At 31.5% G+C, this 17350-nt stretch overlaps 1 protein-coding gene across 2 annotated transcripts in view; it reads right to left on the reverse strand.

Annotated features, from left to right (window-relative positions):
• Window positions 1–2965: 2965 nt before the first annotated feature.
• LOC118201975 (uncharacterized) overlaps window positions 2966–17350 on the reverse strand; it is a 48299-nt gene continuing 33914 nt past the window's right edge. For both annotated transcript variants that reach the window (XM_035374125.2, XM_035374124.2), the window contains one exon: window positions 2966–4180. In XM_035374125.2, the coding sequence (XP_035230016.1) occupies window positions 4014–4180 (167 nt within the window). In that variant the 3' untranslated portion in view covers window positions 2966–4013. The remainder of the gene's footprint in view (window positions 4181–17350) is intronic.

The raw sequence follows: 17350 nt of genomic DNA on the forward strand, positions 1-17350 counted from the left end.
GTACAGTTATTTATTTTTATTGTTCAGTTCGGCAATAAAACATTTATTAAGTGCATGTATTATTGAACAAAATGACCCATGAGTTATGTGGTTTACAATTTATTTTTAGGTGGTCAACTACTGGAGAAGAAACGTTTTTTTTCTAAATTATTTATAATAATTTTATATTACAACTTTTTTCGGTAAAAAAAGATCATAACTAGCTAGGTAGGCAGTTGAAGTATTCCGTTAACTACGAAAAAATTAATTACTGTTTCCACAGCTAATACTGTTGACAAGTGAATTTCCCTTAGCTGGTCAACTACTGGTGCCTTTACCTTAATTAAAAAATACTCTAATTTCTCATAATATATCATTTTATCTATGGATTAAATATTGAAAAATTTTTTACCCATTTAGGGAAGGGAACATGAAAAACAAGTGGAAGGAAAGATTTCTTCTATTACATATTTATTACATGAAATAGTTATGAAATTTTATATGAATCTATATTATAAGATTAAATTGATAACTATAAAACTCATTTTAATTTAAGCTTTATATAATTTTTTAAAAATTATAATGATGTAAATGCAAATAAAGTAAGGCAAAAGATGGGGGAAGAAAAAGTAAAATATTAGGAATAAAAATAATAAGAAAATTGCAAAGTTAATAAATTACTATTATTGGATAATATAAGTTGCACTCTAAAGTAAAATATTAACCTTTTAACTGTCATGCCCGAGATTATCTCGGGCACAGCACTAGTGTTCGAAAATGTCACGCCCGAGTATTACTCAGGGTAACTTTTTTTTTTTTTTTTTTTTTTTTTTGAGTGCATCGTATTGTTATACCTGAATATATATCGGGAGACGTTTATTTCGGCTTCATCTCTTTGTCAAACCCGACTGTATCTCAGGAAAAGTTAATGTGCGCTCAGTTCAATAGATGACAGCACTTTACTGAAGATTTCAAAGGTTAGAGGTTATTTGGTTCAAGGTGCATGGGATCTTTTTGTTGTAAAATAGCGTCCAGTTCTTTGAAACGTTATATAGATGATTTAGATTCTTCAACCGAAGATGAAGGATGTGTGTTTGATGAGCAGTATTCATGATACTTCCATGGTCAGCCTCAAAAATAAAAAATGGAGATATACTCAAGCCGAAGATTGTTTCTAATTATGGTCTAACTATGGGTGGTGTAGATCGCTGTGATCAGGAAATATCCTTTCGTCCAACAATCCGAAAACGTCAGATAAAATATTGTAAAAAGATACTTTTACATTTACTAGACAAGGTACACTGGAACTCATATTTGCTCTATAAAAATGTAGTTGAGAAACATATTACATTTTTAGAATGTCGAATCCAAGTTGTAGAAGGGCTTTTACATAAATATGGTGACGCAGCTTCTGGATAAAAGAATGTTGGCAGACCACCTACAATAGATAACCCTGCCCGTCTTACTGAACGACATTTTATATCCCATTTTCCTCCTATTCCTGCGAAACGTGAGCCTACAAGATAGTGCAAAGTGTGTTGTTCGAAAAAGGATAAAAATGGGGAAAAGATAAGGAAGGAATCACAATTCTGGTGTAGTGATTGTGGAGTTGGTTTGTGCTTGGAAAAGTGTTTCCAGTTGTACCACATAAGACTGAATTACTGAACTACTAATAGGTATTCACTTATATTTATTTATGTTTTAGAAAATAGTTAATTTTTTTCATTTTTTAGAAAATAATGCTCCACTAGAAGGGAACTTTGCAACTGCCATGTTGAGTGACAGCTGCCTCAAAGAAAATATGCAGTGGCTACAAAACTTTAAAAATTTTACCCATGTACGTCAAAATATCAATTTTTAACTACTTAAGTATATTTTATTTTGTACTAAACATTTGGTTTTTTGCAATAAAAAAATTTGACAATTTGTGTACCCAAATCATCAAAATAACTTGACAGTTAAAGGGTTAAAATCATAAACAAGGCAAAACTAGTACATACATACAAAGTGTAAAATATTAACTCATTATTATTTATGGGGAAGAAGGTGGTGTATTTAATTATGTCAAAGCACACTAGGGCATCTGCCTAAGGGGAGGGATGCCTTCGTGGAGGACTTTCTAAGGAAAACTGGCTCGTATACACGTTACACATGGGGAAAACCACGAAAATGCCCATGCAGCCAGCCCGTTCGCGGGATTCGAACCTTGGACCGAACTACCAGTGTTCAGCAACTTGACCGCTCGGCCGCTGGTTGGGCCCTATGGGAAAGAAGGAATGAATAACAAAATATTCAAGTTCTGTATTTACCTAATGGAACTGAAAAGTAATAAAAATAAAGTTTTCTTCATTTTTATTAGCTTTATAAAACTATATATAAGGTTAAAACATTTATTGCAAACAAAACAAAAGGAAGCAAAATAATGATTTAAGACATCATAAATACTTTTGGTCGTCCAAAATGCTATTCTTAATATGTTCTTAATATGCTGTTCTTTATGTAAATATTCTTGTCTAATTAAACAATGAAATGGTTATTCAAGCATATGTAATATGTATTCCATTTTTTCCATCTACAGCATTGATTTAAAAATTATAATCATTAAGGAAAGTTTGCATGTATGGCAGAAATTTCATAATGTAGTACTTGTATCATGCAGGCTGATGATCAGTAATCACATCACTGACATCATGCCCTGCCATACTATGTTACTTACTGCCAGAAGGTCATAGTAAATACTGAACATACAAATTATATGTTACTTCTCTTCTCTTTGATTATTTGCATATCTCTGGTACCTTTAACTGTTCTGCAATTATCCTTCAGCTATGTGTAGTTTTTTTATGGTTATGTGAACCACATGTTCCATTTTTTTTTTTTTTTTTTTTTTTTTTTTTTTTTGTGTGTGTGTGTGTGTGTGTGTTTGATGAACAGTATTTAATTACCAGAATGTCTTTAGTCTATGTTAGTAATGATAAAACTGCAATAAGAAATAAAAACATATTTATTCATCATCATATTCGTACATAGAGACTAAAATATAGTTATAAATGCTATATACATAGCTGACATAATCACAAGAAAAATTATATACGAAAGAAAATAACTCTGTGACTAGTTAAATCTGGTTCTCTCTCTTTTTTTTAAGGAAAATCATCATTATGACAACAATACCATAAAGTATTATTCCTGTTTATTAGCAGTCAGATGTAAAAAAAAATTTCTGATGATTTTGAATTACATCTTTAGCACACATGAATTTGCATTTTTTGCTGCTTTTAATTTATATGCATTTTGTACATTCTTTCATGTTAGCACTATAATTTAACAGATCATGTTGCATAAGATAAAAATATGAAAATTATTGCATCTGCAAAACTTGATTTTTCTAAAAATCAACCATTTGTCAAATCTTTAAACACTTTCTTTGTAAACGGCAGTTTTGCAGATTAATGATTCTGTTATGACAGTGAAAATATATTTAGAACTGTGACGATGAACTAATTCAGAAATGTATGTTAAACCTTTGGTATTTAAAAATTAATTTCTTTAATTGGTTGTAATATATTGCAGAAATAAATTATTCAAACTAAAAAATAATAATCAATTTATATTACAATACTTGTTTCACATTAGTTTAGGAATACATATTGGTATGTAAGGAATAATAAACACATACAAATCAACATAACTTTTGTATAAGATTATTAATATATTATTAAAATGTACATATATATGTATCTAAAATATTTTATAGGATATCATTCTTATTTTTCACCAGGTATAAAATTTTTAAATCAGGATAATAATCAGCAGATTTCTTTTAATCTGAAATTTAATGCAACATTTTAATTTTATATCATTTATATACCACATGATGTTTTTTTAAGATTAAGAAGATAAATAAAATATTTGCAATTGTAAATTGATACGATATATTTTTGAAATTTAAAAAATGATTGGATTTTACCAGAAAGAAGAAATTTTATATTAAAGATTGACTGAAATTTGATGATTAATACACATAAATACTTTCATGAATCAAAAGTATTAGAATAAATTCCTTCTCTTATCATAAGATGTAATATGTCATTTGCTATATATTCCAGGCCAGGATCCAACATTGCAACTACTTCCTTCATTTTATCTGAAATGTCATCATCTTCAGTACTTTCAAAAACTGACAGCATTTTTCTATATGCTAAAAATTTGAAATATTAATTAATTTTGTTATTAAATACTATGAAGTAAATTTAGACAGCATATAAACTGCTTTAAAATATTCTTTTAATAACTAATATTATTTAGAAAATAAAATCCAAAATTCATGCAATTCTTTCAATTTCATCTAATATTTTTAAGAGAAATCAGGCATTGAAGCTGGAATATTGCTTTTAATAACTAACATTGAGAATCTAGAACAGTGCATTTTAAATAATGTCTCAGAATGTATTTTAAGTTAGTTATTTATATCTCATTTGAAAATTTAATAAAACAAAATATACAGAAAATATTTGACTCACAAGAAACATTAAAAAAATAATTTCACATTTTAATAACATTTTAGATATATGTGATTCTTTTTTAACAATCTTCAGACTTTTATAGGCTTATCTGATTCTAGGAAGAAATTTTAATTTATTTTTATGCATTGCTTTAGGAAGCAGAATATAAAAATTTAACTTAAAAAATACAGCAAAATTTAAATTTTTCTTATTTCAAGCTCACTTATTAGTTAATTATGCCAAAGCACTTGTGATCTATCTGCCTAATAAATAGTGCTTTTATAGAATACTCTCTAAGGAACTAACTGATATTAAAAAAAATATGATAATCTTATTCTCTGATTGCATAACTGGAAATCTGCTATGAGCATGAATTCTATAGAGAAAACTACTGCAAAATGTTTTGAAACATAATTACAAGACCAAGAAATGCTTACCATGCAAAAATGGGAAATTATACAAATGAAATTATTCTAACATACTAAAATAGCATTCTTTTGCATTTGTCAAAAAGGAATTTAAAAATTGTAATATTTATTAGCTTATTTAAAGTGACAATCAAGATAGTCTCAAGATACTCAAAAATCACCAAACATGAAAGTTAAATTTTAAATACAGGAGTGTAAAATAATAGAAAATAAATAGATAAATGATTTTTGTACATTACTATTATTATAATTTTATTAGAAAAAATTTATTATTATGGATGGTGAATTCTGTGAGTATTTAAAAATATGAATATCTTGAAACTTAAAAGTTTTAATATTTCAATTCAAAATTTTGGGAAAATTAGTTTTACTAACGTCTAATTACCTTATCGGAACTGTTCTGTTTTGAAGATCGTAAAAAAAAAATTGCAGCGAAAATGTATGCGGAAAACGCCAAATCTAGCAAATGCGCCCATTTAACAGCGCGCCAAATCTAGCGCAACGAATATCTAATATCTCCTTAGAGATTTTTTGTCTAGCGTACGGGCTGATTTCAGATTGCGTAAGTTTATATAGCTTTATATTTCTTAAGACGCCATTGAAATACTAGTTTAATTTTTAAACCCTTTTTTTGATTTTAAATCCTTTTTTCATATCCTATGGATCAGCGCCGGATCTTTGATTTTTCTGATGTGGGGCAAAAGCTAAAACTGCCGCCGCCACCCTTCATCCTTTAAGTTTCTCTAAAAAGTTTTAATTTCTTTAATAAATACAGAAATAGGTAGGGTTTGAGGTAAAAACCGAAGCCCCGTTTCATATTAAATTCCTAACGTGCCCCCCCCCTCTTTTTTTTTGGCTATAAAAGAAAAAAAACGAAGTTACATAATTAGAAATTCATCCCCTCTCTAGGAGAGTTGCCTTTCTGGTGAGCTTACTTTTGGATTCAAGCCTAATCCTAACTCTAATCCTGAATGCTTCTAACCCTCCAGTCCTCGCCACCATTCGTTTTCCGTTCTAGGGACAACGGGCAACCCCTAAGCTTTTCACTATTCAGCATTATTGCATTACTGGTTAAATTAGGTTGGGTTAGATTATATGAATATGGCAAAGACAGGAGGGCTACCTGCTTAGAGGAGAGGTGCTTTCGTGGAGGAACTTTTTAAAGGAAACTGATTCGTATTCACATTACACATGAGGAATTCCACGAAGAGAAACCATGCACCCAGCCTGTTCTTTTGGGTTTGAACCCAGGCAAGGTCGAACTACTAGTATTCTGTGGTCTTAATCACTCGGCCACTGTTCAGGACATTTGTTTGATTATTTACTATGTGTTTCGCCATTAGAAACTGTATGGGAAGGGAGGAATGCCTTGTGGACAAAAATTTTAAGGAGACTGACTGTTATCTGCTTAGAGGAAAGGTGCTTTCGTGGAGGAACTTTTTAAAGGAAACTGGCTCGTATTCACGTTACACATGAGGAAATCCACGAAAACAAACCACGTAGCCAGCCCGTTCGCCTGGGTTTGAACCCAGGCAAGGTCGAACTACCAGTATACAGCTATCTTAATCACTCGGCCAGTGCTGAGGAAATTTGTCTGATTATTTACTATGTGTTTTGCCATTAGGCTCTGCATGGAAAAGGAGGAATATCCAGTGGAAAAAACTTTGTAAGGAAAACTGGCTTGTATCTATGTTACACACGGGGAAAATCACAGAAATACTCATACAGCCAGCCCATTCATCTATACTTGACCCTCAGACCGAACTACTAGTGCTAAGCGGCTTTTATTGCTCAGCCACTAATGGAACCATTGCATACAAAATATCTGTTGCCGAAAGGAAGTATTCTGAAATGATTATACAGAATATGGGCTATTACTGAGAGTATTCGTGCTTCTTGTCTTGTTTTTCATACTTCCTATGTCATAAGTAATTTTAAGTTCTTACCTACAGCATGTAACAGATGTCCTACCTCATGCTTTGATTCCGCATCAAGAGAAATATCTTTAATTTCTTTTAAATATTTGAATATTTCCGGTAAATTCATTAGAAGGACTTTCAGTGCCACATATTTTTCCGACCATCTCGTCTGGCTGCTTCCTTTTAAGTTGTATTTTGTATATTTTTTAATAATATACTGTCGAGTGTGCATCCGACAAAAAAGCGAAGTATTTTCTGAGTAATTCCAAACAGATTAACTGCTTCCGGGCACGAAGAAGCAGAATGCATACTGTCAAAATACGAGGAGTGAGCCAAACATGGCAGAAATTCATCCAGCTTATTCATTTCTGTAATTCTAGCTTGTACTGTTTTAGAAATGCCAGCCATATTAGACCCGTTGTCATAAGACTGACACCGACATTGTCCAATATCTAAACCATCAAGTGTCAATTAAGACATTAATTTTCTAAAATGCGTTTAGAAATACATTCTCCTATCTTTCCACCAACTTCTATGAAATCAATTAAATTTTCCTTTATCTCACACAATCACCACACTCTTTTACGTATTGACTCACCTGGCGCATTTTTTTCTGCATGAAACACATATGGGGTAAATATGATTCCTTTCCCTTTGTTAGGTGCTTGTACTTAAGAGTTGAATTATGTTTGGCAAGTGGAGAGATTAAATTCAGAAAATTTCCTTCGCTACGTCGAGGACACTTTGTAAACAGGCTACTTGGGATTTCATCAGTCCCAAGAAAAGAACGATAGAATGTTGAAAGATATAGTACCGCATCCATGACTATATAGAATTTTTCTCCATTTTTCTTTCTCTGTATGAATGAGTCGCTTAGTGTCGTGATTGATGCCTTGGCACGATTTCATATGTTGCACTTGAATTTTCCACATAATCATGCACCTCTGTGGATGCCAGACGCTTCGCGCTCAGTTAAACTTGGCTAAAACATTTTTCCAATTAATGAATCCTGTTGTATGGTGTAACGGCAGCACCACGTTTCTGATAAATCTTGCAGGGTGTAAAAAAAATTGCATTCTTATTTTTAGAATATGTAAACCAAGATCTAAGCTTTTTATTATTTACTAATGTTCTGTATAACATGTCAAATGTCTGCCATGACGTTCAATGGGATTGAGGTTTACGTTTTCCCGGATGTTTACCGGCTAATAATACTGATTGACTGCTTAAGAAAGATTGTTGGTGACCGTTAATTTTTTTTATGACCAGCCAATTGCATGCGTCCAACAAATCAAAAATTTTTAGGTTTTCGTCTTTCTGCTGCCCGCTCCCATCTAAATGAACAGATCTTTATATCATGGTTTCATGTCCTCCAGCTATTCGTTTGATGTCGATGAAGAATTTATCCTTTCAAATGCTGACTTGTAGTATGTTTGGGGATGATATATGCAGTCATGTTTGGTCGTGCAAATTGCAAGAAATATTAATTCCCTCTAGAATCTCAGCACAATCGGAATTGCGACAGGATCTGACGATTTACTTCTTCCGTGAAGTTATTTTTTCATCTTAGCTGAAATTTGTTTTCTCTATTTGGCCTTATCTTTGGCTCGTTTTCTGTATTCCTCTTTTCTCCCTCTTGACGCGCAGATGGTCCCTTTTAATCTAAATGAAATTCACTATGAATTGCCTTAATAAGAATAACTAAGAATTGACATAATTACACTGAACAGTCCTAAATAAATGGTGTGTCACTAAATATATATTGCGGGCTATTAAAAGCAAGCATATCTTTAAAAAAAAAAAAAAAAAAAACCAGAAATAATAAATCTAGCTTTAAGATCCAACATGCGCTCCACCGTTCCGAGTCAAACCAAAGGTGAGCCTAAGTTGCCAACTGGCTGCAAAAAAAATCTAAATGCCTTGCTTCAGCTTGAAGACATAATATCTGTGTCTTGTATATACTCGATGAATATTAATTTGAATTATTCCATTTGTCCAGGATGGCCTAAAGTTAATTTTTTGGGTTAGCTCTTAAAAATAGTTACAATGCTTCTCCATTTCCCAGCAGACATTGCTATGGCAACCAGGTGACTTCTTCTATATATCGTTCTATTTATTATTTGAATACGCCCAGCCTAGACAGCAAATGATACAGGGACTCCAGATGTCACTGATAGGGTCAGTCTGATTCTATCAGTGACGCCTGGAGTCCCTCTATTGGCCTCTTTCTGATCTTGTACTTACAGTTGTTATCGGCTGCACTTTATTTTAACTCATGTTTCTTTAAAAGGGTTCTTAGTATTTAATTACAAATCTTCTTAAAAGAGGTTTTTAAACTTGGCCTTAAAACTATTAACATTGTACTAAAATAAGAGAGTTGTGTTAGCGAACAACATACCAAAACGATCCAGCGTTATATTTGAATTTGCCGCCCGGGGCAAGAACCCCGGCTTGCCCCCCGCTAGATCCGGGACTGCTATGGATTTAACAATTTGGGGATTGCCCATGACGAAAAGTCTGCCATAGAATTTTGGGTAAAGTGCAGAATCACCCACTGCTTAACGCGTTTTTAAGAATTGCGCATACTTGGTATCCATGTACACATCAACCTATTTTCACTTAAAAAAAATCCCAGAACTGCACAAAAATGGCACTGCGCACACCCTTAACTTTATCTATGGACACATCAACCTATTTTCACTTAAAAAAGTAGAACAAAATTGACAAAAATCCAATTGCTTTTACCTTTGTAAAAAGCTGCAAACAAATAAGTGGGCGATTCTGCACTTTACCGAGAATTTTTTAAAAGAAAAGGCATCATTCATTATAGAAAATTATGTTTGAACAACTAACGAGATGAAATTATGCTTTAGCGATAACTCGGTAGCGAAATAGCGATGCGAGCATCCATTCAGTTATGTTTAGCAATTTTTATATAAATTATAATAATGATCTGAAATAGTTATTTACTCTTATGCTTCCATTCAGTCGTGTTTAGCCTTTTTTTATATAAATTAGTACAATAATTAAAAAGTATTATATGAAATTAACTTTCCATCTAAATTAAAATATCAATCTTAAATAGTTATTTACTATCATACTTCCTTTCTTGCGTTAGGGTTGCCACAATTATTTTGGGCAGCACTGGCATCAACAATAGTTTGGCGATTTTTTACGGCCCTCAAAACCGAATAGCACCAAATTATCTTTAAAAAAAAGGATATGATTGCAATTTTAGTAGTTCCTGGATTTCAGCATCACTCAATGATAATTCTGGGTTATACTCTAGTACAATCAGCAAAATTTTCAAATAGTCGGTGCTCTACGCTTTCTCGACATTTGATAATCCTGGACATAGTTTAACCTGTCTACTACTAATAGATGATCCTAAATATTTCTAGTAATTCATGTCATCTTCTAGAACTATTATGTATGCTGTGTTATACACAGATTCCAGTTGTCTGCCAGTGGAATTGCTCAGCTACAGTTGCTGGATTTTGAACTTTTACTGAAATATTTGTCATATTACAGTCAAAAGTCTTTAATCCGGACATCCATAATCTGGAATGATCTATAATCCGGACCTCAAAGCTACAAACTTTCTGCTCATGCGTCAACGCATAATGCATTAACGTACGCGCATAATAACTTTACGCATGCGCGTCTATGCATACACATAATATGTTTACGCATGTGCGTTTAACGTATAACGGACGGTATAAGCTAAGCTAATATTATCTAATTATCTATTTCAGTTAATGTTGCAGATTGCGTTGTTCCTTAATCTTATAATTGGATCTGGCTTGTTATTTTTTGTATACTGTTAGAACAATTTTATAAAAGTAAGCTTGAATTTTAGATTATGTCAAAAAGAATTTCCGATTCTGGAACTACCAAAGTATCTACAAAGCGAAAGCATGTTTTGATGGCCATCAAACAAAAGTGGAATTGCTGCAAAAAATGGATAAAGGCATATCCTTTGTTTCTCTAAATTAGTATAAACATGTTTCTTATTCTGTGGCTTGGCTTGGTTTATTTGATTATGGCAAAGTGCACTATAGCTACCTGCCTGAAGAAAGTAATATATTCATGAAGGACTGCTAAGAGAATCTGGCTTGTATCCATGTTACAAAAGGAAAAAACCATGAAATGCCTATTTAGGCAGCCCATTTAGCCAGGTTGAACTAGCAGTGCTCAACACCTTTACCACTCAGCCGCTGATGCACAACCTGTCGAAATGTAATAAAAATTATTATTGAACAATGGAATATATTAGAACTTTATTTTCAGTCTCACTCAAAATTTGACAAAATGGAGGTGGAGGGAATATTTTCATTACTATGATCACCAAAGGAACTAAGCATTATGTTGCTGTTTTTAGGACATGCATAAGCAAAAATAAGCTATCTCTATATTGAATTTAAATCTGAGGATATCAGACTGCATCTACTTCATTCAGTGGTTTCAACTGAGCATAAAAGTACTTAGATTTTTCATAAAAGACAATGTCATTACTTCATGCCACTGATTCAGATTCATCCAAGTAATTGATTGATTGATCCAGGTAATGCAATAAATCATAAATCTTTGAATAAAATACTTTTGGGAGGCCATTGTATGACCTTATTAAATTCAGCACCAATTAGTGACAGTCAAAGCTAGTTTAAAAATGATTCTTTATGTTGAACTTAGTATGGAAATCAAAGATTTCCTCTAGATGAAGATGAAATTATCACGAGTCTCGATGTTCTTGACCCAGTAGTAGTTATGGCATATCACTATTCTCAATTTTTCACTTAGCAATGCAGTTTTTTCTGAAGACAAATTAGAACTTCTACATCAGAGGTCCTTAAACAGGGGTGAGGGGACTGAGAAAGGGTTAAAATGATAATTTAAAAAATTATTATATTTAGCATATACATATTCTAAACATCTAAGTTCTAATATGTCTAGATCAGGGGTACTTCGACAGGGGCGAATTCTTCCCCCTCCCCCCACGAAGAATTTCATAGTTTAGGGAGAATCCAGTCAGCCTTTTGTTCACCTGTGAAGTATTTAGGTTTAGTTAACCCTTTGCGGCATGGTGGGTCAATATCTGTCCCACCTAATTAATATTTTTTTTCTCAGTTAGCAATTCCCATTAGAAGTTTTCTAATCTTTTAAAAGTAATCGATTTTAGTTATTAGTTTTCTCAGTAGATGTCACTACTATACCAGGGCTTAAGTTTATAAGCAAAAAATATTCAAAATAGGATCACAAGAGTGATATGCAGGTATCTCGCATTTTTCAATATTTTAAAAAGTTTGGTATACAATTTAGGATATCTATGATTGTTTTTAATGTTCAAAGGTATTTTATTTTCAAAAATCTTAATTGGATTCAATATTTTATAGTATTAATTTTGCAGTTGAAATAAGTGGGTTAAAATTTGTCCCACCACACACTTGAATTTCCGCTCAATAGATGGCAGCACTCACGATTATTTTTTTCCTTTTCTTTTTTGCATCTACTTTTTTCGTGATTGCGCGCGCTTTTACATCCTTTGTTTGCTCTGATGTGCTAAAATGTCTAGAAAAAAATTAACAACTCAGGAAGCTTTGGATCTTTTTGCTGAATTGCCATCCGATTGCGACTCAAATGCTTCAGATTTCAGTTCTGATTCAGTTGAAATTGAAATCCAGGAGAGAATAACTGAGGTTGAAGTTATTGCTGAAGAAGAAAGGGATACCTGTGAGAGCGAGGCTGAATTTACAGAACCCTCAGAATCTTCTGTTCCGTGCTGGAACAAACAAGAAGTTGATATTTCACTGCCAGAATTCAAAGAAGATTCGGGACCGACAGGTGAGATTTTTGATTTGGATGATCCAACACCTGTAAATTTATTTTTAAGTATATTCACACTTAAGTTCATTGAACATATTGTTTTTCAATCAAACTTATATGCAACACAGAAAAACAGTGTATTTTCCCCTCTTGATAGTAACGAGTTTTCACTGCGATTTCTCGCTGTAAATTTGCTAATGGGCGTAAAAAAGTTTCCAAGTTATCGGGACTACTGGAGAAGTACTCCACTATTACACGATGATTATATAGCAAACATAATGCCTGTCAACAGGTTCAGTTGGATATTGGGAAATTTTCATATAAATGATAATTGTTTACAACCTAAGAGAGGGGAAGCTAATTTTGATAAGCTATACAAAATACGCCCTCTTTTAAATCATCTCTCAAAAAGGTTTATGGCAGTTTTTAATCCTAATGAAACTCAGGCAGTTGACAAATCAATGATTCGCTTCAAAGGGAGAAGCAGCCTAAAGCAGTATATGCCTAAAAAACCCATCAAACGCGGTTACAAAGTATGGATGCGATGTGATGTCACTGGATTTGCATGCCAATTTGAAATTTATACTGGCAAACTCGGTGACTCTGTGGAAAAAAATCTAGGGGAGAGAGTAGTGAAAACTTTGTGCCAGCCTCTTTATGGTAATAACCATAGAGTTTTTAATGGACAACTACTTCAGTAGTTATAATTTGTTTCGCTTTTTAAAGACACAGAACATCTATGCATGTGGCACTGTAAATATAAATCGGAAGTATCTACCCAAAAATTTAAAAGAAGACAAATTTATATCGAGAGGAGATATAGACTTTTCAGTTAGCGATGATTCAATTTATTGCATAAAATGGAAGGATAAAAGATCCGTTTCTATCCTGTCTTGCTTGGAAAAGGCAACTGAAATGAAAGAAATTAATAGAAAAGAACGAGATGGAAAAACAAAAAAAGTACTGTGCCCAGACAGCATTATTTCATATAATAAGAATATGGGATATGTCAACTTATTTGATCAACTGAAAGGATTATATGAAATAGACCGCAAAAGCAAGAAATGGTGGCACAGGATCTTTTTTTACTTTTTAGATGCGAGTATAGTAAACGCATTTATTCTATTTAAGTTTGTTCGCAAAAGTGATCATGATGTAAAAACAATGAAAGATTTTCGTCTCTCAGTTATAGAAGGTCTAATGGCACTTGCAGGCAAGAAAGAGCTGAAAAGAAAACTGAAATCCCCAGTTCAAATAAAAACTAAAAAACCGTTTGTACAATCAGAAAAGAGACTAAAAAATGTAAGTCACGCGCCAAAGAGAATGAGCAGGAGAAGATGTGCATATTGCAGCACATCGAAAGAAGAACGACGAACATTTTGGATGTGTGAAACATGTATGTGAAGTGCCTCTATGCTTACAAAAGAATGAAACAACACGTTTTTCAAAGTTTCATGAAAAATGACTTTTTCAATTTTAATCATATATAAATGATTTTGAATCAAGTGTCAATTTTAATATTTTATTTAGTATCATATGTACGAGTATCAAATTTTAATCTTAAAATAATATCCAAGAAAATATTTTCTTTTGTTCCTAAAATTAAAAATTATTAAATATATTGTACAAAATGCATTTTAATGTATTTATTATCAATATTTTAGAAAGCATGCTTTATTTTGTTTATTCATTCCACATACGATTTGTTTTTCCTGCTATACACCAATATGCTATAAGACATGTGCTAGTTGCATGGTGGGACAAACGGTATCCCACCTTCCCCCGTAAAAAATAAAAGCGCAGAATTTTTTTCAAGCCTGAAAGGCACTTAAGTTAAGTCTATGTGACTTATTCTAAGACATTTTTTTAAAGATTAAAATATATTTTAAATATGCGTGTCGCAAAGGGTTAATGGATATAAAATATTATCTTTTAGTCAGATTTTGGTATTTATCAACTCTTCTATACATTTTGTTGCTGAATTTATGAAGCGCATTAAAAGACAATCTAAATTTAAATAAATGTACATGTATTTTTTTAGTTTTGTAAAGGAGGTAGAGGGAATGACCATTTAACAATGGTGAAAGAGGTGTGTAGGGCAAAAAAGATTAAAAACCACTATTCTAGATGATATGAAAAAATGAATGTCAGACTAGAAGAGAAACACGCTAATGTGACAATCGAAATCATAAAAACAACCTTGTATTTAGCGTAAGTATAATGAGTATGATTTTGATTGAATGTCAGAGTTCATTAATTTCAATTACACATTTCATTACTGAATTTCATTTATATCATCATAATTAACATATGTATATTTTCAAAAACTGTTTAAAATTTTTTTCATTAAATGCAATTTTCAAATTTTATTTTAATTAAACATCCAAACAGCCAACTGTTTGACTCTAAAACCTCATATTTCCAAAAACTTCCATGAGAAAGGTATTTTCTTGATTATGATTCTAAAATATCTCTGGTAATTTATATTTGGGCTCTTTTTCTTTTAATGTATTACCTTAATATCTTGAACATATTACACTTCTATTATTAAGTTCCCCTGACTTCTTTTCCTCATTTGAAGAATTTGGAAAAAAATATTTAGGTTCTTCTCACTTATAGTTATTTTTTATATTTCTTAAAAAAATTGCAGTCCGTCAAATCAAAAATTTTAAAGCTAAAATAAGTTTTAAAATTACTAAAATGTTAGTCAGTCATCAGATTGATGATACATAATGAAAGACTATTAAAAAAATAGAGATTTGTTTTTCAGTGTGACAAAGCAAAATCAAACAGTAATGCAAATGGCTGCCAAGAATATGAAATTAACCAGATCCATTTGGCAATAAATTTCTGAACTGATATAATTTTTGATATCTTCACAAAAAATTAATTAATAATAAGTAAAAAATCCGAAAGTTTTCAGATTTTATATTATGCCCAAAGAGGATTTTTTTAATGTTTTGTGTGTAACCTTTATTTATTAAATATGTTCTTCGCAATTAAAACATTAAAACATAAAATTCAATTCAACAGCTATATCACAAAATAATTTTAAAAAAGCATATCTTTAGAATTTCCGATACACAGTATTGTGTGCTGGAGATTAGAATGTTTTTTTTTTTTTTTTTTTTTTTTTTCCTGTGTGTCACCAGAGTGTGTTGCCATTGCTCGCTTTTCAATTGTTAAGTTTGTTAATCAAAAATTTGTTAATGCTTTTCAAAATATGAAACAGATTATAAAACAAATTCCAAATTAGGGCTTCAAGATGCCCATATTCAGTTGGAGAATTACATTATTCAAAATTTGATGGCTGTAGGTACCATTGTTTATCACAATGCAAGAAACATACATATATTTATGTAGTTTCTTCATTATATAATTTTTTAATTGTAACACAGGGTCATAATATTTGGTGGCAACAGTTTGAAAAGTGACACAGTCTTTTAAAGTTTTCAACGTAAAATGCCAAAATGAAACTAATAGCCCTTCTGGGCTAATGCCCTTTGGGTTAAAAAACCAGTTTTTTAACCCAAAGGGCATTATAGCCCAGAAGTTTTCAGGGGTAAAATTAAAAGTATGCTGCAAGTAAAAATATAAAACTAGAAAATTTCTGTCAACCTTGAAATACGAAAAGCCGAGAGGTTCTCAGGCCTCAAACTGGGAGTTTCTGGGAGAATTTCATGTTGTATGGGAGCACCATTTGGAAAAATTCCAAACTGACTTAAATTCATTTTATAATGCTTGATTCATCTTATTCAACTATTAATACTATATTTTTATATAAAATATATTAATAAGATATTCTAAATTTCAAATTCTTTTTACTGAGAAAATCCTTAATAGGGAAAGAAAGATTTTATTTATCAAAGGTACTTTGAAACATGATGAAAATAAAATATATATTTGATGTTTCAGACAAATTTAGTAAGTACTATTATTCATATAGTGATGTAAAAGTATTTTGTAGTATTTATTCATATATTGATGTAAAACAAAATTAAAGATGAATATTAAGTGATTAAACATTGCTTGAAACTTCATGCAAAGCTCTACAAATGTCTACACAGATCAAGAGAATTCAAATCAAATAAACTGTAATAAGAAAATTATACTGAAAATAACTAGAATGAAATCTGCATAATTTATGTTTTACTAATTCAATAAGTTTCATTTATTCCTGAAAAGTGCTTGCCTTAGTAAAGGCTAAAAATTAAAAATCCAGGAACCTGCGAAATGTGACTCCCCCCCCCCCAAAAAAAAAACTGGAAGAGTTGGCCGCTATGATATAAGTTGCCAGATATGAGAATGATGTTTCCAAATTTTATAAAATGAAATCCTAATCAATGAAATCTGCATAATTTAAGTTTTACTAATTCAATAAGTTTCATTTACTCCTGAAAAGTGCTTGCCTTAGTAAAGGCTAAAAATTAAAAAACCCAGTAAAATGCAAAATGTGACCAAAAAAATTGGAAGAGTAGGCAGCTATGATATAAGTTGCCAGATATGAGAATGATGTTTCCAAATTTTATAAAATGAAATTCTTATCACTGAAAAGAAAGAAAATAAAAATTTACAATGTTAGTAATTTAACTGCCCTTTCATAAGAATATTTTAGTTTATATTAATAACTGATAAAGATATAATGTGAAAATTTATATTATGTTTTATAATGCAATAATTTTAAAACCATTATTCA

This window comes from Stegodyphus dumicola, chromosome 8 (genome assembly GCF_044657685.1).
Source record: "Stegodyphus dumicola isolate Sdum_Otavi_A_Nest chromosome 8, ASM4465768v1".
NCBI lineage: Eukaryota > Metazoa > Arthropoda > Arachnida > Araneae > Eresidae > Stegodyphus > Stegodyphus dumicola.